The 21,627-nt window shown below is 39.5% G+C and overlaps 2 protein-coding genes and 1 non-coding gene across 4 annotated transcripts; 2 read left to right on the top strand and 1 right to left on the bottom strand.

Moving 5' to 3' along the window:
• Nucleotides 1–1,995: 1,995 nt before the first annotated feature.
• Nucleotides 1,996–7,932, bottom strand: LOC139667095 (RING finger and CHY zinc finger domain-containing protein 1-like). The gene is made up of 9 exons (XM_071546499.1): nucleotides 7,875–7,932; nucleotides 7,203–7,322; nucleotides 6,890–7,005; nucleotides 5,716–5,794; nucleotides 5,551–5,595; nucleotides 5,364–5,422; nucleotides 4,839–4,868; nucleotides 4,434–4,554; nucleotides 1,996–3,967 (listed from the first exon to the last, which is right to left on the bottom strand). The coding sequence occupies exons 1-9, from the start codon at nucleotides 7,923–7,925 to the stop codon at nucleotides 3,770–3,772; spliced, it is 819 nt and encodes a 272-aa protein (XP_071402600.1). The 5' UTR covers nucleotides 7,926–7,932; the 3' UTR covers nucleotides 1,996–3,769.
• Nucleotides 7,933–10,227: 2,295 nt separating this feature from the next.
• Nucleotides 10,228–10,298, top strand: trnag-ccc (transfer RNA glycine (anticodon CCC)). The gene has a single exon. It is a non-coding gene; the product is annotated as a tRNA-Gly (tRNA).
• Nucleotides 10,299–10,733: 435 nt separating this feature from the next.
• On the top strand, nucleotides 10,734–20,813 carry LOC139667093 (cytotoxic granule associated RNA binding protein TIA1-like). 2 transcript variants are annotated; one of them, XM_071546498.1, is made up of 12 exons: nucleotides 10,734–10,935; nucleotides 11,739–11,835; nucleotides 12,423–12,521; nucleotides 13,364–13,418; nucleotides 13,838–13,925; nucleotides 14,492–14,567; nucleotides 14,873–14,981; nucleotides 15,077–15,172; nucleotides 15,870–15,954; nucleotides 16,426–16,564; nucleotides 17,605–17,753; nucleotides 19,412–20,813. In XM_071546498.1, exons 1-12 carry the CDS (start codon nucleotides 10,904–10,906, stop codon nucleotides 19,548–19,550), a joined length of 1,164 nt encoding a protein of 387 aa, XP_071402599.1. In that variant the 5' UTR covers nucleotides 10,734–10,903; the 3' UTR covers nucleotides 19,551–20,813. The 2 variants fall into 2 exon arrangements, with proteins under 2 accessions (XP_071402599.1, XP_071402598.1); XM_071546497.1 differs by having other exon boundaries at nucleotides 17,602–17,753.
• Nucleotides 20,814–21,627: the final 814 nt, after the last annotated feature.

Genomic DNA, 21,627 nt, shown 5'->3' with positions numbered 1-21,627 from the left:
CAAACGTTGTCCTATTCATTCAAGACCAACAACAAATGAGCTTTTATAGGCATTTTTGAGAATTTGACTAAATAACTTGGACATCGTCTCAGAATTTGTTTGGCTGTAGCCATCTCTCTTCATGCTGGAAAGGGATAAGAGGATACTCAAACTATCAAGGTAATGCCTGGTATGACAAGGGTTTCATTCCTATGCTACATATCCTTCATGGAAAAAAATATTAACCTGATATGCTCAATGCTCAATATTTAAAAATACAGAGGATTACATGCTCTCATGTAATATTTTACTTTCTACTGTTACCATTTTGTAAGTAAACGGCTTAAAATGCCTAATAAGTTCAGTCATATTCAATAATGAGTTTCACTTTAATGCCAGAAATAATTTTGCCCCCCTCTTCAAATGCTACATAGTGTAGTAGCATATTTCAGTGTAGTGGTAATAGCAGAAGAAGTAACATTTCTTTATTTCAGCAAATACAGAAAAGACAATAATGGTGATTCTAAGGACTACACTTTGTGCAGTCTTCATGGTGACTGTAGCAATGTCCAAACCTGTGAGTAGCTCTACTATCCTACTACCAATCTATTACCACTGTAATGCAACCTAAGAGAACTTATAACAATGTCTTGTGCACATTAGAATGAGTATTCCTTTATACAAAAACAGGTCTGTCTAAATGGGGGTGAGGATTCATCCAAGTCATCAGAGTCCAGTGAATCCAATTCATCAGAGGAGACTGCTACTCATATAGAGCCTCCACAAACAACCCTGCAGCCGGCATTCATGGAGACAGACATACCTAACGCTATGGAGGAGACCGACCCCCCAGACAGCGCAGTCCCACTCCCCTCTGCAGAACCTGGGCCTTCTCCAGCCACACTGGATACCAACAACTCTCTCCTGCCGGATCCTGAGGACCCACAAATCTCCACTGACACTGATCCATTACAACTCATGCCAGATAGTGATCATTCACAAACCTCCCTTGGCATAGACATTTCACGGGATATGCCTGATTCTGATCCTTCACAAGACTCCATTAATGCTGATACTGCACATGTTCTTCCAGATATGGAGGACTCACAACACCCAGTGATTACAGAGACAGATTTTACGATAGGCATTGATGGCACTGGCACGAATCAACCACCACTCACCACCACCACATACCAAGTATTCCCCCAGGGTGCCACTCCTCCCCGCTCTCCAGACATCATTAAACCAACGCCTCCACCATTCTCTGCAGCCCCTCCCCAGCCAATCCCAATCGGAACCGCAGAAGTCATAACCGGTGTTCCTGTTTGTTTCACTCTCCAAGTCACCACGCCTGAGCCGGGCCCGCCTAGAGGAGATAGCATCTGAAGCTAGTATCTAACGAACTGACAGAAATCGAACAAAAATCGACTGTTTGTTTTCTACTAATGTGTTGACATATTACTGTATCATTTTGCAGTTTTTCCTCATTTATTTTCATGTAACATTGGTGTTTGGGAGTAATTTTAGTTTTGGTTCCATTTTGGTTTTCTGGTTTGGTCCAAGTTATGGTTGAAGTGCAGGCTGCAGGGCTAGACATGTTTTCTGGATACTTTATCTTACCATTAATTCTTAACCATTAATTCTAAACATCAGGACTACACTTGTTTGTATTATATTATTTTGATTTCACATTTCTTCTAGCGGCAGTGGTACTTTTGTTACTTTTGTGGATATACTATGGTGCTACATCATTGCTGAATGAACAGAGGAAACACTGGTTTTGAACTTTAAAATACTAAGAATTAAGGAATTGTTGGTATTTATAGTTTGATGATACACTAACAAACCTTGACTAACAACAGCTCAAATGTATTTATCTGTAGAGCAGTTGGAAATTAAAATGTGATGTAAATAAAGGTTCATGTAATTGGTTTGTATCTTAACAAATACTCTTAGTATCACAATTCTGTATGGATGTTCAATGAATGGTTCTGAATACAAAATGATACAACCATGTTTAGCACAATCATGTTGTTTATTGGGAGATTGTATTATTGTCATGGTAAAGGTAACCAAAACATAACCTAACATTTGCAAGTAACAATTACACAAAAAAATCAATATAGTGTCTAACTCCTTTTTGTCACACCAGCTTAACAGGAATCAGGCAAGGCTTTGACTGTATGAGAAGGAAATTCTAAATAGGTGTTCTGGCAAATGGTATCCATTATATTATGTCAAAATACTTGTATGAGTTAAAAATAATGGTTAATAGATCTTTTCATTGCTGTGATGTTACACTTTTTTACCTGAGTTTAACAAATAGGCAAGCTAATTTCCACTGCCAAAGGTCAGGTCCGACTGTTGTTCTATTGGCTAGCTTTAGAAAAAGAGTTGGTTAAATACAAATTTGACAATAAATCTTCCAATAGTCAGGTCAGGTTTCAACAACCAGAAGCATGCATCTGTATTGGAGGTGGGCATTTAGTCCATAAAGCAGCTGACTGGTTTAGATCCAGATATAACCAGACAGCCAAAGAACCAGTGTATCCTGTGTCTCCTGAATTTTGTTCTGCATCTTTTATCGCTTACAGCACCACTTTATCAAAAAGTTTCCAAGTGCCATGCTGCTGGCTTGTCTGTCAACAGGCACAAACTCCCAGCAGGATGGTTTCCTCACTGTCAATCATGTTGACTGCTGGGTGAGGATAGTTTATATTTCCATTTGTTTCAGAGATACATTTTCAACATTGATGAAGTTTTTAGTACGGTCACACAGGCGGATGTATATATGACAGCAGAGCAAACTTTGACAACTCAGCATGTACTGAAGAGCAGTATTTAAATGCTGAAATATGGCATGTTACCTAGCACTTATTCAAGAAAGGCTGAGGCTGTGGTCACTGGCAGTCTTACAGTAACCATTCACAATGGGTCTATCCTCTAATACTATACAACCTTAAATCACCAGGGCCTGCTCTCTGAGAATTATTCAACAAAACCATTATTGATTGAAAAGTGCCAATGTATACTGGCAACAAAAGTTCAAATCAATTCACTGTGCACTGTGTCATGATGGATCAGCAAGGGATTTAAGAGAAGACAGATAGATAGTTTTATCCCAGAAACATAAATCTTGAAGCTATGGTGAAAGATGGTGAAATGGAGAGTATCCAGACAGTTTGTATCAATAGCTTCTCTGAAGTCTATTTTTTGTTACAGGCTTAGACATGAGACAAACAGAGAGGGTGAGGATATGGAATGGTTCATCTTATTAGCATTTGCTAGTAATGCCAGTATAAGTGAATGGAGACTGAAAAAAGTTCCCACACAAGCCATTCCATTTACTTAATTCGCTGTTAGCAATAATAAATACAATTGTGTGTAAGGACTTGTGATTTTTCCGATACGCATTCATTTTGACAAGCGCTATGAACAAATGCTAAGAAGAGGCTAATGGTCCATTTCTCATCAAAAACTCCAGTATGATAACTTATTATATCCTAGGAAAGAGCTTGATTTATTGATCAATAAGATAGGCTTCTAAAAATCCTGAACCTTCACTTGCCTGTTTACAGGAGAAAAGAGTGTGTAATGTAGCATGTATCAATTAGGTTGGGGTGAGATTCTTATTTGTTTCATCTATTGTCTGGGCGCTGCAGCAATTTAGGAATTTAAGCTTATGTTACACTCATTGTACATCATTCGCCCATGAGCCAAATGTTTAAAATGTAACTGTAATATGGGTCAGAGATGATGAGACTGGTGTGTGATCCGGATGTGGTGTGGGTCACTCGGGTTGGTCTTGCTGCTCTGGCTCAGTGTCTGTTTCTGCCTCGGGCTCGGTGCCCGGCTCCGGCTGCTGTCGCTGCGGCTGCTGGATGAGTCCGCCGTCCTGGGCCGTGTTGTAGGAGCCGCAGCTGCTGCACTTCATCCCCAGCACGTGGAAAGGCACCGTGCAGTGGGCCTGGCAGTCGTTACATATAATCTACAACCGGGCCAGAGGAAAGTAATGGATTACATATAAAGACAATTAATCTGATGATTGCTGGTAACACATTAACAGTCATCAAGGCCCAGTTTACAAAACTTTTTTTTAGGATTTCAGTGATCTAATTGAGTGCAAACTGTAAAATGGTATGTCAAAATGAATTCTGATTCATTTGAATTATTCTTTTCTTCAATTTTTATTATTGCCATCAAATGAGACATTTCTCTTATCCATGGTAACTGTAATGCATTACCGTTATTAATTACTAATTTTCAGCAGGAAATCAGTAGTCTGTTTTGAAAGTAACTTTCCCATGTCAAAAACCAGGGCAACAGACAACACTGTGTCACAAGGACTTCATCAGATAAATAAACAAACACATTTTTGACTACATATGACTTGCATGCTATCCAATATTGAAACCTTAAGCACTGAAACGTCTGAACCGAGGTCCCGCTCCTACCTTGACAGTAGCATCCTGGTACTCAGTGGGCATCGGTGACTGGGCGATCTCTTTGTCTATCTGATCCCAGTGGTCCTCCATGTTCCAGCCAGAGTGCATACACAGAGGGCAGCGATACGCACTGAGACAAAGGAGGAAAAGTTACACTTGGAGCAAGGATTTCACTAACAGTCTGTTAAAGACTAGAATTATTTCAGTAATGCCTGAAAAGTTTATATCCAAAATGTTTTATTTTGTGAGCCAAGGACCTACTACCCATCTTTTGTTTCCATTTATGTTTTAGTGTTGTGCTTTTTCTAAGTGTCACTTTTTCCAAATAGAGGGAATCTCATTCTGGAACAAAACCTTTTTCATTAATGCTTATGCAACTAAATAGTCATTAAGAAAAAGACTTTTGAGACATACCCAGTTCTGACCATTTCATCAAAGCATGTCCTGCAGAGGAAAACGTGTAAACATGTTAATTGGCATCTTATGCAATATAGTTAGTTGAATTATGATTGCTGAATGAAGACAAACTGCTGCAGCATGTAACACTCATGTAAGGCTAGAAAATATAACATTTTTAAGTGTCGCTCTACACAATGCAAGATGTTTTTTAATAATACCATCATCAAAATTAAAACTATAAACAAAAATAGTAAAATAGTTTATAGTTTTAACTGTCCTCATGTTTCTAAAACATATAGTCAAACATCCTATTTTGATCTTCCTTTTTTCTACAGATCACTTGCAATTATTTTTGAAGAACAGTATAAAGAGTAAACTGTGAAACTAGGTCAATGTCCTAGACTCATGTATATTTCCTCAAGTGTAATTAGTGTTGAGAGAAAAAACAAATCCTGCAAAATAGTAAATATATATAATATGATATTTTTGCCATATTGCCTAGCTTTACACTGATAGTATACAGAGAATAATGAAGCATACTTATGTAGAAGGTGGCCGCATGGAAGAACATGAGCTCCTATTCTGGAAGTGTGGATATCCTGAATTGTAAAGAAATCATACAACAGTATATATTAACTGTGAATGAAAACAAATAACACGCAGGAATACATTAAATTCAAAATATCCCTCGCCATCCCGTCCCCTCATGCTTAATATCTTACAGTACCTCCATACACACTGGGCAGTTCTGCCTTGAAACATTTTCAACACACTGAAACAAACAAAATGATGGAACATAATTAGTAAAAAGGAGAGAGGGTAATCTTTTGCTCATCAAGAATGATACATATGATTTGTCATAACATGTCAACAGATACAGATTAACAGTCACCTTGTGGTTCCCCCGCAGATCACTGGCTAAACACAGATTGCACTTTTCACAATGGAAATACTTCTCCCTTGGCCCAATCCTGTAAGTGTCAAAGCTCAGTGTGACTCCATGGACAGGTATGTCAAGCAATACAAAACGTATCTTCATGTTGGAAGCAGACACACCAAAACTGTAATTTGTGAGTTTCTTCAAAGCATTCTAGCATCACCAAAACCACCAGCCACAAACTATTTATTACAGTGCTTTGTAGTGTAGTGTAGTGAATTTCTTTGATCGATGTTCACAAACAAATGATCGCTAGTTGTTCAATTTAAATCCATTGTATAACGGCAAAAAGTGACCGACACATTAGAGCAGAATGACAACCATCATCTGAAAGCACAAAATGACAAATTATATAGGCTAGGCTTTTCATTTAAATTGCTTGGAAAACCTCAGTATGATCATCTCTTCCTAAAAGTAGGCATACATAGATGATAGAAAATCAACACTGTAATTCAATTTTATAGCCTATAAAAAACATCTATCAAATATGGATGATTGAATATAGTCTAAAGATTATATAATCTATAGTGTAGTGTTGTATTTGTACATTGCATCACAATAATTGCAATGTACCCCATCACTCTTGCGTGTAAAATATTCCCAAACTGAACTTCACCTTCCTTGCTTCATTTCACAGACACACAGTTAGTTACAGTTGGAAAATCAGTGTAGTAAACGCCACCAATCCCTGGATGGGAAAAAGTCTCACCCCCCAGTAGGTTACATGGCTCCATCTTGTGTGCAACTTCACACATCACATCAAGAGGCGTGCACCAATGGCACTTCAGTGCAAAACCTGTGTTAACTCGTATTGCCGTGTTAATTGGTTTAGAAACATTGAAATTGAATATTAAAATATTAAAATCAACCAACACAGCAATGTGGGTTTACTCTTTGATTGTTAAAATTTGAATCAGTGTTGCAAGAAACAGTTTTTTCATGTAATTTAAAAGTCTTTATCTTAAGAGAAATTTGTATTTTTGCTCCCCAAGTATCCATATCACTACTGGATATACCTATCCTGTATCAGAATATTATTCACTGAGACCATATTGAAGTAATTGTACCAGGGTTTGGCACTGTTACATATTTTTAAGTATATAGACATGTAAACCGTTCTGTTGCTCACCTGCATATTCCACAGGGCTGACAGTGGTACTGCTTCTTATCCTTGTCAAACAAGTGGCATATATCACAGTAATACTCCCCAAACTGCACATTACACTGCTGGCAGGTCTGCTGTGCCTAGAGGAATGATGTCCAAAATGTATATAATTGTTTTTCCTGGTTTAGATTTATCAAAACAACATAACAGCATACACATTCAATGTAACTCTTCACTGGATGCCCAAAAAGATCAACTGAGATTTTGTCATCACCGACAGGATTTGGAATAAAATAAACAATGATCTGTGTACAGTTGTTTTCTCTCTCATGGTTACCTGTTGCACGGTCTGACAGTCAGAGCACTGCACCTCTTCGACTTTGAAGCGGTCCATCTGATGGTTCTCCTCTGCATCATGGCACAGTCGACACACGTACAGTTTGCCACAGCAAGGTGCCTACCGCAGATTTAAAAAAAAAAAATGCTATGACATGTGGCATGAGGAAGTGAATGGGTACATGAAGCTTAACGATATGATAGGTCTGTTGATACTGCTGCCTAGTGAATTTTGCATTTGGTTTCTAGAGGAATCGGATTGTAGCAAACTAGCTGCATTAACTTTTAAGTTACGGTTTAATAGCACACGTGACTGACAGATTGACTGACAAGCAACAGAGGAATCAATCACTTCCATGCTCAATAAACTCGGTCGCCCTCGCATTTTCCCTATGCTGGATATGCAGATAATTTACCTGGGGCTAGCAATGACCAGCTGACATGTAACATGAAACAATGAATTCACAGAAATATACCGGTTATTATGCAAATATTTCGTAGCTGCTAGCCAGTTAGCTACCTTGCTTGTTGATATTTTATATTTGTGTGCGGTTGTTAGCATGTTAGCTGCGCCGTCACCTAGCAGCTAAGTTATGTTGCATACTCAACAAAGAATATGGCACTATCGTGACAATATGGCTATTATCTAAAATACAATTCAAAACGTACTCACTTTCAATAAACAGCTGCGCACATAATGTTCACATCCAGCAGGAGAAGCCATTTTTACTTCAAAGTTTGACTTTTCTTCGTGTGTTACGAGGCTGGTCATCCAGAATCACGACACGCTGCTCATTATCGCCGTCTAACGGCTGAACTGGATACTGCGCATTTTTACACTGGCTCTTGCCATTTGTATTTTCCTTACAGACTACATGGCCACCCATTCACAGATAAATTATCACACCAGCACCTTTAAAGGTTCGTTGAAAGCAGCAAAAGCAACCACTTTTGACTCTGTGCACCAGCTGGAGTCTGGAACTAAGGCTTGTCTTGGACAAATGTTCTTCACAGTTAATTTACACAGAGGACAACACAAAAGACACAAGGCATACCAAAGACTTCAGCATCATCACATCATTTAATGTATTTGGGATGACAATGTGGTTAGAAGTGTATCTGTGCCATAGCTTCCTGCAAACCAAGTGTCCCTGTTCCTCTGCAGGAGCTCCTCCCAGGATCCAGGGCAGCCAGCCTGGAGACCAAACTGGAGCTTCTGCTTCTTCTGCAGTCTTTGACCTCACAGGCCATTGGCTGAGCCGCTGAGGACCCGGGGGTGAATGCATTTTCTTAGATATTGTCGATTTGTCACGTTCAATTCAATCCAGGAGTTATTTTGTGGTGAAGTGTAATTAACTTTTTTGGTCTACCCATTTTCCCTCAACCTGCCTTATCTCTAGGATTGTTGAATGTTTGCTGAATGAAACTAACTGGACATAGAAAAGAAAAAAAGTGTCATAGTCCAGTTGTGTATAGCAGATTTTTCAGTAATGTTAGTTGATGCTACAGTGTTTAACCTTCTCCCTGTCAGTGGTCAGAGGCCTTGTGATGCTCTTTCTCTTCCACTAGGTGTAATCATGACAAGGCACATCAAAGCTCTGCAACAGTAAATTCACATTTTAAGATGGGAATATGTTAACTTAAAAGAAGAATTGCTACGTTTAATAAGATGCATTTCATTTCCTATACGTCCTATAAAAAATGAAACATTTCCCTTATGTAGGCTTTATAGGCTTTTACAATTCTCATGGGACTTCTAGGCCTATTAAGTGAGGAGTTGAAGTTAAAGAAATGAGAATTATCCACCAATTTGTTTTTATTGAACTATCCTGACTTTTTTATGACTCATAACTAATTAAATTCAGACATGTTTACTGACTAAAAAAATAATTTGCACATCAGAAAAAAATAAAACAATGAATGCACAAAATGCAAAAATAAAACGTTAGGATACATGGTGTATTTGGCAGTATTATTGATACATGTGCAGCTGACTGTGCCATCTGCAATATTTTATTTTCACAAGGAGTCAAAACAAATCAAGAAAGTAGGCTAACGGTTTTCTTTTTCAAAACTACTGCCAAGTCAGTTTAGGCTTGTGCAGGATTTTACTAGGCTATTACCAGGGGACGTCTGCATTCATCACATCATTTGTGTTGATAATTTCACATAATAGGCTACTACTTTCCTAGCATATTGGCCATCAAAGTCAGTCTTAGGACTTGGGCTCAAGTCTCGACGGAAAAATACCGATAAAACAGGCCAAAATAGCTGAATTCAAGGTGAATTACAGAATGTCTGAGTTTTAGCTGAACAAGATTTGCGTGGGTGTTTCCTTCCGTGTTTAAGAGCAAAATGCGTCGTTTAGAACGCCGAGCTCTGCCAAGTGATGCACCTAGAAACAAGACCTTAGCAACCAGCGTTCCGTTCCAGCACCAGCCTCACTCCAGCTCCCACTGCTGCTGTGAAGACACTGCTGACATGCACTTTATCCGCTTTAGATCTACTGGTTCATGAACATAACCTCACCATTTTACCACTGTCATGAAACAGTACAAAATGCAATTATTCATTATTTAAAAGTTCTCGTCTCGACATATAATACATATGTGTATTAAATACACGCCGTGTTTAAAATATAGACTAATGTGTTTTCATATTCCACCATTGTTTTGTTTTTTTTAAAAGATTTTTTAATTGATCCGAAATATTTAAAAAAAACTTCCCACTTAATGTTTGGGTTTACCTTGGTTCCAGGCGGGGCTCGAATTTGTATCCAAACTTCTCGCTCTTCTCCTCTGTAACATTTTCAATTATTTCTTAAATTAGTGTTGGCCTGTTATTAAATAATGACTTTGGGCAACTTGTGATAAGCAGCAGAGCCATATGTGTTTCTCATGGATTTTATTTTTCCTCTTGTTTTATCTATTTTTTTCTTTTTGTTCCCCTATCTCCATCAATTGCCTTACTTTTCATTATTCCTTTCTATTCTTTAATAAAATGGGCTTCCTGTAGTTACTACAACGGCGCCGCTGGTGTAGTGGTATCATGCAAGATTCCCATTCTTGCGACCCGGGTTCGATTCCCGGGCGGCGCACGTGTTTTGTTACATACATGCATTACGGGCAATTATATATTGTTGTAAAAATGGTAAAACGCTGTTCCAACGCCGTATCTGCAGAAAAGCCGAGTAAATAACAGTCAAGTTGTCTATCTTTCGCCATGTAGTTGAACTCTGTGGCTGGGTCACGTGCATTTCCCAGATGTTCCCAGCTGTTATTTCCTCTATTGTACTTTTGTTGATTGGACTAAAACCACGAATATCTTCGTGCAAATCATTATTCTGCATAGTTAACTATAGGTATTGAGTCGATAGATTTCGACTTTATGATGCAGATGTGGCGGCAGAGCCTAGTGAGTGTACGCGCGCGCGCGATCGTGTGTATTGGAGAGAGAGAGAGCGCTTGATTTTGGCTTCATTTCAGCGCGCAGGTTGACGCTGCTGACGCCGCTCCTCCGCCATCTTCAACTTCCCATTGTTTGCATCAGACTGAGGCTGTCTGCGGTGTGTGTGAGCAGATTCGGGGACCGATTGATATAAAAATAGTAGATATAACCTTTACGTTTGCGGTCGCTGAAGTTCAGCACAAGCTATTTGTATGTCAACGGATTAAACACTTCTCAGGACGCGACCACTGAACCATGATGATGGACGACGATCAACCCAAAACCTTGTGAGTAACAGCGGCCCTGTCTATGTCCTGGAACGGGAAGGCTCCGTGTAACTACGGCGCGTCCTAAACGCTAGCAATGTTTCCACGTTGTTCTATCAAACAAAAACCGCCAATCGTTGTTATTTTAATACAACATCGATGATATTTCCACGCTATCATTCCACATCGACGATAGCACCATTTAAAACTGTAATAATGAGCGTTTGGCTTTTCGACATGAGCGTGTTCCGTAATGTCTGTTTGAGCCGTGTAAATAGACGGGACCGTAGCTCGTCTGAAAATGAAACTGAAGTGCTAATGCTAGCTAACGGTAGCTTAAACTGCAAACGCAGCTAGCGAGGTACTCGTTCCAAAATGCACAAATATGTCGAATGATGCATTCACAAAGTTACTAATTGTGTGTATTGTTAGTGAATAATCATGGGGCCTTTCGCGGATGGAGTATGTCGTTTTATTATCTAGCTTGCCAGACCGCTTAGCATGAGGCCCGTTTGAATGCATTTCTCCACCGGCTAGCGTTATCGTTAGCTAGCTGGCAGACAAGCCACGTCAACGCTCAGAGAGACAGGCCTAGACGGCTCCAAGAAGGTGGTCACCACACTCTACTTGGCCATATAAAGTAGAGACTGCTCATATTCTTATTTAAGTTACTGTTATTTTTGCTTTCATGTGATTTTAATGAATTGTTCTTGTCAAATTTGGAAGGTTGGGTTGTAGCTAGCTGTGGTAACTAGCCTTTGTTTGCATGCTACTTCCTGTTTCACAAAGACTCCATCCCTCCATCTCTCTCCCCTTGTTTGCAGGTATGTGGGGAACCTGTCCAGGGATGTCACTGAGCCCCTCATTCTGCAGGTCTTCACACAGATCGGACCCTGCAAGAGCTGTAAAATGATAGTTGATGTGAGTGTTGTTCACCATGGTATTGGACACACTTTTCGTTTTTTGTCTTCAGGGACTGACCAAAAAAATGATGTTGCCATCAACACTGGCCTGAAAGAGATTTGTATACCTCAATAGGGCCTATTACATCAATATGGTGGACCAATGGTATTGACACAAAATTAGGATTTATCATAACCATCCATGTTTTTTTTTTTTTATGTCCACATTAAATGTAGTCCCTCTGAGGGAAAATATTTCTGTTAACATACCAGAAGATGCGTGTTTGCTTTGTCTGAATTCTGTTTGGTGTAAAGAATGGCTATAATGATGGTTTGTCAAGTAACTAACATTTAGTGGTCAAGTATTCAGCATAGCTATGCAAGGACCAAATGTGAAGAATTCAAAGAGTGATTGATGTTTTATGCAACCGCAAAAGAAAATCTTCACCCACAGATGTACCGGATATTAATTTTCCTCTACCAATCTTTGATACTGGGGCCCAAAACTGGTTGGCTGATATACTGGTTGGCTCTTGTCATCTGCAGTGATTATATTATGTTACCTTTGCTGTGGACTTGATATCAGTCTTGTTTTCCTGTTGACAGACGGCTGGAAATGATCCGTACTGCTTTGTGGAATTCTATGAGCACAGGCATGCTGCTGCCTCACTGGCAGCTATGAATGGACGGAAAATAATGGGTAAGGTAAGCTATCGTATCTACAGGGTGAGTGGGGACGGGTGGGTTCTGGGTGTGGACGTTTTATGTGATATGCCTTCTAGAGAATTAACGTATTACTTAGCATTGATATTCCAGTCATCAGGTTGTTTTGCGACAAAACAGCCTATGTTGGCTCTCAGAATTTTAAGTTTGACCAGTTTCAATAAATTTTAGACTACACTGTAACACATGTCCATGCAAACAAGTGATGTAATTGCGAATTGAATCTTAGTCTAATTTTTCAAAGTTGCCGATAAAGTAAGATAATTTTAATTTTGTTTCTCAAGACAAATCAACTTGTTAAAATAATTTTTGACTCTAGTGACATAATCCTCAGATCAGAGGAGTAATCCAATTCATTTTAAAACGGTATCCTTGAGACAAGTGAAATTATCTCACTTTATTGGCGGCAGTTTTTTTCCAGTTTTAAAAATATTTGAGAAAAGATTTTAAGATTCATTAAACGATTAAATTACTTGTTATGATGGATATTTTTTGCAGTCAAACCTGCATTATACCAACAGTAATAGTAGTAGTAGCGTAACTTCAGTACAATATGTCATCCTTTACAGTTAATGAGGGACAATTTGAGATATATTAAATGGAACTTAATGTCCCTAGTCATTTGGATTTTTCATTTTCGCAGTACTTTAGGTCAGCTTTTAAATTATGAGCGCTCATAGTGAAGCTCCTTCCCAGTCGCCACCAGTGTGTGCGACAGGCAGATTATTTCTTTAGAGCTACAGCAGCTGAAGGCAGTAGTGTTATACTGTGAATGATGTAAACATACCCCACCTGGCCTGTCCTCTCTCTGCCCCTCTCCACAGGAGGTCAAAGTCAACTGGGCCACAACGCCAACCAGCCAGAAAAAAGACACAAGTAGTAAGTCCAAGCACTTATCAGTGGGAATATGTTTTTCCAGTCTGGAAAGTCTGATGCACACATATAATAATTTTTAGGATTTAATGATTGTTAATCATACAAAATTTTGGAAAAGTTTGTACAACTATTGTTGTTCAATCCCATTGCACATACTGTTACAGATTTTATGTAGTGGTGGAACCACTGTCATGTCACACATTGATACATGACACATGATATCTACTTGTGAAGAGTAATCTTTGGTTGTCAGGATGTCCTGTTGCCCATCTACTATTAACAAACACTGACCAAAATCTACTAATCCAGTCAAGAAATTAGGCTCTTGAACTGTTATGGCATTTTTAAATGGAGATTGTGTAGCAAGTTTATTAGAAAATGTATCATATCATACGTCACCTAAGCAGTGTGTTTTTCTGCAGATCACTTCCATGTCTTCGTCGGAGACCTCAGCCCAGAAATAACCACAGAAGACGTCAAAGCTGCCTTCGGCCCATTTGGCAGGATATCGTAAGTATCCAGCTAATATTTACTGACAAACATTATTGACTCAAGGACAGACAGTGGGAAAGGAAGCTGGGCTGTGATGGCAGGGATTATCCAAAAAGGAGAGGTGGCGGTAGTCGGCACATACAACTTAACTACAAGGAACTCACAGTGGCTGTTAACAGCCCCCCCACAACCAATATATAAATAAAATTATGTTCGTCTGGGATATTTTGTCTAAAATCTGCACAAACATTTCATATTATGAATTATTCACACTTAATCTCTAGGTGATAGACATTTTGAATACATTTTGTTTTTAAAATTGCTCTAATTTCACCTATGTTGCTAGAAATGGTCTACCAGTTCCTTTCAGAACATCTAATGGAATTATGGTGTAGTTTGCTTCAGAGTGGACATGTGTCACTTTAATACCACTTTTAGGGGTTTCAAAGAGAAACTAAATTATTATCCTTCCACACCTTTTATGTCATTGAAGTCTAGTCATTCATTGATTATGATAAAATTTCAAAGTGATTATGTTGTGCTACATGTTTCTGATCTAGTCCCATCAATGTGTTTGTCCACAGGGATGCCCGTGTTGTGAAAGATATGGCTACAGGGAAATCTAAAGGCTATGGCTTTGTGTCTTTCTTCAACAAGTGGGTGAGTAGTCAAAAACGCCTCTACTCTTGGTTAATTGTTGTTGATGCCCCATCAACCCTCAACACTGCTGTTATCGGCAGGGCTCTACAGCACTACCATTGTTGTAAAACGTACTCCTTAAAAATACATCCGTTCTATGTAGAAAAATTGAGAAAGTAGCATGTTTGAAGTAGTGATGGACATTTTCAGTTATTCCCGCACATCTTGCTTTGTAATTTCTCTAGTTTCCGGGGGGTTCCATTGTAGATGCTGCATTATTTAAGTGTGTGGCGTGATGGGATGACCCAATTCTTGCTGTGTTTCAGGATGCAGAGAATGCCATTCAGCAGATGGGTGGTCAGTGGTTAGGAGGCAGACAGATTCGAACTAACTGGGCCACAAGAAAGCCCCCTGCCCCAAAGACCACCTATGAAAGTGCGTTGTCATGTTTGCTTTCATACTCAGTTTTTTGGCTACTCGGGTTGTTAGATTCATGTGTTAACAGGCGTGTCTCCATCTTTTCCTGCCAGATAACTCCAAGCACCTCTCCTTTGATGAAGTAGTGAACCAGTCCAGCCCCAGTAACTGCACCGTGTACTGTGGCGGTGTCAGCACAGGACTGACAGGTCAGAATACTACTACTTCTATTAATGAAACTGACAATGATAGTAATGATGATTAAAATATTTGTATAGCACCTTTCAAAGGCAAAGTTCTAAAGTGCTCTACTGTCAGGGAAATAAAATATCCACATTGAAAGTGTTGAATAAACTATTTACAATGAAAGCCAATAAATACTCAACTAGAAGGGCACTTGGAGAGCGCAGACCTCCGCCAAGGTTCGTGCTATTATTGCTTGTTCGTGAGTTGGATCCAGATCCGCTCCAAAATTTAATGGGTTCTTCCTTGGCCCATGCTACACCCTTCCACAAAGTTTCATGAAAATCGGGCCAGTAGTTTTTCCGTAATCCTGCTGACAGACAGACAAACAAACAAACAAATGGCACCGAAAACATAACCTCCTTTGCGGAGGTAATAACAGTAAAAGGAATACTAAAAACTACAGAAATCAGACATAATCAATTCTCTAAAATCAATTACTTAAGAACAAGTCTATAAAAGTGTGTTTTAATGAGTGATTGGCCAAAATAGTGATTGGCCTTTAATTTAAACTTAGAATAGGCAAGAGAGCCGGCCTGTGGATCCCAGGCTGCGTCACCAGTATGCCACTATTCTCCTCTTGATGCAAATGTTTTTTCATGACACATCTACCCACATGGAAACATAAAGATATCTGATGTTCCCTTTCTTTGTGGCTTCCAGAACAACTGATGAGACAGACTTTCTCTCCCTTTGGACAAATCATGGAAATCCGAGTTTTCCCAGACAAAGGCTACTCTTTCGTGAGGTATGTCACGAGTTCTGGCAGATTTATACTTGCCCTCTAAACTTTGTTTTCCTAATGAACCAAAGTCAAAGTATAATGTATTTTTTTGTGATGTGACCGGTATAAATTATATACAAAAGCATTTGGTCCTATGTGTTTCCTCTACAATTTCTGGTAGCAGGGATAATTTTGGTGCGAGAGCCAGGCTTTGCTCGCAGACGTAGTTCCAATATCAGTTTTAGTTCCTGATGTAGTTTAAAAATGTCATTTGGATGCTCACGTTATAGAATATTTGTGCTGTGTATATATATATATATATTTTTTTATCAGAGACAAGTCAGCCCAGATAATGGATTTTCATCCTCTTTAGAGTTTTCTAACAGTCGGAGCAGATTTCCAGCAGTGGAGAAGTCATTATTGCTGAATGATTATAGAGGAAATGAGGCTTTTATTCCTTGGTGTTTCCTCATCTCTCCCTCCATCTTTGTCCAGGTTCAATTCCCATGAGTCAGCAGCCCATGCCATCGTGTCAGTGAATGGCACCTCACTAGAGGGCCACATAGTCAAATGCTACTGGGGCAAGGAGACTCCAGACATGATGAACCCCATGCAGCAGTTGCCTATGCCCCAGGTAAGAATAACATACATGCTGCACAAACAAAACACTGGCTGCCTTGACCACATCTCTGCCTTCTTGGAAGCTCTGAAGACTAACATAAGCATGACATCTGCAATTTGATGGACACATGTATCCAATCCAATCTGTAGAGTACTGTGAGTGCATACAACTTGAGCTGAACTTAAGCCATGCTGTACTCATTGAAATACATGGGGAAATGGAACCCCTCATCCTGACTGTATTAGTATCTTTCAAAACAATTTATTGTATCACTTGTTGGCCTCCCGATGTTTGTACATTCATTTATCCCTTCAGAACATTTACAACTGGAAGGAAGTTTGCAACAGGAGAGGAAAGTCATACAATTTTTTGGTAAAGTCAGGGAATTTCACAGCAGATCCCTGAATGACACCACTAAGCTTTCAGAGAATTTATGCTTGAAAAAACTGATTAATTTTGAGTTTGGGCAGTTTGGTTTGTTGGTTTTGCACATTAAGTTTTCTGTATCTCGTTCACCTCCATCCCTTTTGAAGACAATGCCCATTGTTTTCAGTGACTGGATGCTTTCCACTTCCCATTAATCTTTTCTAGCCTCAATTCAACTGTCGTGGAGGAAATGTATTTGTATTGTTGAATCAGGGATGAAAAGTAATGCCAACCAACAGTGAAATGCTGGGGAATGTTGGCTGAAGGGGGTTAGTCTACCAGCCAGTTTGGCAGATAATCAACTATCATTTGGAGGTCCTATGCTGTTCCAAAATTTTAATCTGTAAGTTATTGAATGGTTGGCTGGTGAATTTTGGGCCACATCAGCTACTGTAACCTAGGGACAGAAGAATATGTCTCTGGTGCTGAACTCGGGCCAGTGCCCAGGTATTAAGCAATCGTCACGTATCTTGCAGATTACTTGTGAATTCACCCCACACGCCGTGTGTGCATAGGTGAACACAGTGAACAGTGTTATTTTTCTTCCAACAAAGGATTTTTCTGGAAGGCAAAAATCTGCCTCAAGTCATACACTGTTTGACTGTGCTCCGTTCTCACTCCAGCAGAACAAGATGGGCTTCCCCGCGGCCCAGCCCTACGGCCAGTGGGGCCAGTGGTACGGCAACGGGCCTCAGATCAGCCAGTATGTTCCCAACGGCTGGCAGGTCCCCACCTACGGCGTCTACGGCCAGGCCTGGAACCAGCAGGGCTTCAAGTAAGTAGCACGGTGCGCACAGGGCTTCCCTTCCTCCGCCTCCTCCTACTCCAGCACCACCCAGGGTCCCCCTCCAAGACCAGGGAAGGGAGCGCCAGCTCTGGCCACAGGAGGGAGCCGTGAACCCCCCAACCCCACCTCTTTCCTCTTCCCCTCGCCAACCCCTCACCATGTTCAGCTTATGAAGATTGAGACAAAAGCACACCAAAAAAATACATACCTGAACTTTTATTTTATCATTGACTGTGTTTCAGGGTGTCATTATAACCCCCTCGCTGGTAAAGCACATTCAATATTTGAAGGGTTCCATTCCAAAATGGCATATTTTTGTTTTTTTGTCACTTGAATTTTAGCATTCAATAGTTCAAACATGTAGACAATTCCAAAAATGTTACTGGTGAGTAGGAAACTGTCTTAAATTAGCTGATAACTTACCCTTATCTTTCCCACATGAGTTTTACAACATAATTGCTGACATGACAGTAAGATGATGTATAATTTCTTTGCTTTTTTTTTTTTCTTTCAAATCGTTTTTCAAATTTCGGAACAAAGATTTTCATTTATGTTGCCCAGTTTTTTAGACACGGATAGTTTGTTGATGGAGATCAGCTTCCCCAGGTTTCTAAGATTCTCTGTTGTGTATAAGGACTGACTGTGTTCTCCAAGGCTGTCAAGTCATTTGTGTCTACATCCATGTCATAGCTTTTTAGATCAAATTATTTCCTTTTTTTTTTAATTTCATTGAATTATTTTTCATCAATACATGAAGATTTGCTATGTGTCTGAATGTCAGTAGGCCATGTGAAATATCATTTGTAGATTGTTTTCAAATTTTGTTTTATTTAGGACAACATATGTGCAATGACTTTTGTGCGCCTAAAAAAATAAACAAAAGGCCATATGTTGAGTCTAAAATTCCTGGTGAAACCGCTGTAGAACTGGGTTATGTACGAAGATGTAAGGTAAATGTAATTAAAAGCAGAGGTGGTGTGTTTGATTGTCTAATGTAAATGCGCTATGCCTAAGAAAAAGGCTAAGCCTCTCTTTTTGACTTGAAATCTGAAGATAAAGTCTATCCTGTATAAGCTGTCCATCTCCACTCTGTTCTTAGGATTTTGTTTTCACATAAATGATGGTAAAACTCAAACTACGTTATGTGAATTGGAAGACAATTTACATTTTTAGTGTATTGTACATTGTGGCCAAATGTAGAAATGTTGCAAGACAAATCAAGATAATCTACATTGTTGTCCTACACAATGTAGCTTCTCTTACTTTAGCTTGATTATCGCTACTGTTTTATGTTCTTCAGCAGTTGGGAGGGTGGTAGAAGGGATTATATAGCTCACTCTTAGCCTGTATGCTCTTTGTCTGCTTGCCTCATTTTAGTCAAATGACATTTCCCTTTGGCCCTTCCAAAATGCCCTCCACTTTTCTCTACTAGCCTGTTTTTGCTAGCTTCATTTTCGCCCAGCCTGCCTTATCCTCACGACCTCTGATAACTCTGTTTGCCTTCTTGTTCTCATTCTAGCCTGTCCAGATTCTAGTAGCTCTAATATATGCCCTCCCCCTGGCTCCCTGTCGCCTTGTCTCTTCTAACCTGCTGGCATTTTGTCTTTCTGTCTCTCTCTCTCTCTTTCTTTCCCTCGTTTTTGCAGTCACTTACCGGCCAGTGCTGGGTGGACTGGCGTGAGCGCCATCAGTAACGGTGGGGTTATGGAGCCTACGCAGGGATTGAATGGGAGTATGCTAGCCAACCAGCCCGGTATGGGAGCCGCGGGATACCCCACACACTGATAAGGGGGTGGGGTGGGAGATTTGTCAACCGTCAGCCTCTTACTGGCTGTAAGGTGCCCCGCGGGGCTGTGTAACACCGCCTCCATTTGCGGCAGGACTAAGACTTTTACTGGGACGTGGAACCTAACGGGGAGGTTGACATCTATAGAAGATGTAAATGGGATTTCATGGGGGGTTGAGGTAAGGGGAGCCAGGGAGGAGCAATTTGACCCACACAGGTATTTACGCCCTTTGTGGTAGGCAAGACTGGCCATGAACCAGGGCTCTTACCATTTTTAAGTTAACTGTAAATGAATATAAAACTGTAAAGGAGAAACTTTTGGATTTGCGCTTTTTTTTTTTTGTTGGGTTTTACATTTGACTCAAAAATTGCTTCCATTTTCACATCTTCCCTCTCGGACAGTCAACGAGGGGTCGTCGTTTTTTTAAAGATGAAAAACTGTTTCAGTCTGAATCATGTGCTAAGTTATGAACCTTAGTTATTGTTTGAGGAATGGAAATCGGTTTAATTTTTTCTCATTTTCTCTTGGATTAAAACCAATTGCAGGGATTGTTGCCACTGCTGTTTCTCTGTAAGGGCAGGTAAATATTGCACAGTTTTTCCTCTCTTGTACTTGGACAAATTTGATTACCAAGAGTGTTTAATTTTTGCATTCCATCTCTCCTTCATATCTTTCGGACAGCCTCAAATCTTTTCTCCACATGTAAATAACCATGCATTCATTTGAAACAATGTAAGTAAAATGCTACTGTTAACTGTGGGTGCTTGCTTTCTTTTTTGTTTTGATAACTCAACAGTTAACTCCAACATTGTACGTAGCAGAGTGGCACTATCAAATGTGACACTGGCACAGTGCAACACACGTGATTCTTCCATGCAGGGACAAGACAGCATTGCCATGCAGTGCAAACTTAAAAGTTAACACAATTCAGATGTTAAAGGGTGAACATGTATGACACTTCTGATGTTTTTTTTAATATCTATTGAAACGCCAGTATTTTGTATCACAAACCTGAGTGGATTCAACCTTTACACTGTTGCCCTTTTTGCCAGAGAAATGGGGAGGCCTACATTATAATTGTTGCCTTATAGAGCTGGTTTCTTTTAGCTGACATGATACACTCTTTTTAATTAGGCAGTGCCTACGGACATTTTCAGACCCTTTTGTTTAGAAAGGTGTTAGCCCTGAGAATTGATAATGACTCTGCTACTGTAATCAATGTTTTCTTGCTTTGTCCAATTAAAATGCTGATGCGCATAAACCAGTGTTTTTCTTTTTTCACATGGGGGGAGGTATTCTAGGGTTATTCTACCTTAATGGACCTTTTTATTTTCAGAACAATTCTGGAATTTAATTTCCACTTTGAACGGATGAGGATTACTTTGAGTAGATCACACACTGATAGACATTTTGCAACCATTTTTAGAGCAAGAAAGTCAAGGGTGTTGTATAATTTTTCAAGTGACTATTCAGCAGTTAAAGGCTGTAAGGAAAGAACATATATTACAATTTATTGGCACCTCATCAGTTCCTACAGAAAATAAAAGTATGGGAATTGTATCTGATCATTTAATTGAAATTCGTTTGAACAAAGAGTGGGAAAATTAAGAAAACGTAAGTCCTGTCTTGTACATGATTACACATTTTATGTAGTTTTTGGCTCACTCACTACATACATTGATATGATGTTAATGAAGAATAAGCTTCAGCTGTACAGTGATATGGCCTAGTTGAGTCATATTGCAATATCGGCACCATATTGGGTGGTACCAAAATCTTCAAACTGAGTAAAATTTTAGATCTTTAAAGAGTATATATTTTAAAAATATAAAATGTATTCTATATACTTACGAAGTGAATACCAATGCCCTATAGCATCTAGTGTATTGTCATATACTGTGCAGTCTGTTGGCAGATTCTGCATAAATTTCTGTAAAATGACTTGAAGACTGTGTAGTGCTTCCGTTGGTTTCACTTCAAAATTCCTTAGAAAATGCATGAGAACACAGATAGACATATATTGTTATAAATAACTGATGCCTGCTCCTCAGCTCAATTTACATTATTTTGGTTGG

This window comes from Centroberyx affinis, unplaced genomic scaffold (genome assembly GCF_046629955.1).
Source record: "Centroberyx affinis isolate AG114_WGS23_722 - 3 ecotype Tasmania unplaced genomic scaffold, CSIRO-AGI_Caff_v1 ptg005288l_1, whole genome shotgun sequence".
Lineage (NCBI taxonomy): Eukaryota > Metazoa > Chordata > Actinopteri > Beryciformes > Berycidae > Centroberyx > Centroberyx affinis.
This window is presented reverse-complemented; position numbering and strand designations above follow the sequence as displayed.

Bases quoted from the DNA above. Each gene is read 5' to 3' on its own strand.
- LOC139667095 (XM_071546499.1), bottom strand. From the start codon at position 7,925: ATGGCTTCTCCTGCTGGATGTGAACATTATGTGCGCAGCTGTTTATTG. The intron at 7,323-7,874 runs GTGAGTACGTTT...AATCTGCGGTAG, and splicing joins TGCGCAGCTGTTTATTGAAA to GCACCTTGCTGTGGCAAACT. The intron at 5,423-5,550 runs GTACTGTAAGAT...TTTACAATTCAG, and splicing joins ACTGCCCAGTGTGTATGGAG to GATATCCACACTTCCAGAAT.
- LOC139667093 (XM_071546497.1), top strand. From the start codon at position 10,904: ATGATGATGGACGACGATCAACCCAAAACCTT. The intron at 12,522-13,363 runs GTAAGCTATCGT...CCCTCTCCACAG, and splicing joins GACGGAAAATAATGGGTAAG to GAGGTCAAAGTCAACTGGGC. The intron at 13,419-13,837 runs GTAAGTCCAAGC...GTTTTTCTGCAG, and splicing joins CCAGAAAAAAGACACAAGTA to ATCACTTCCATGTCTTCGTC.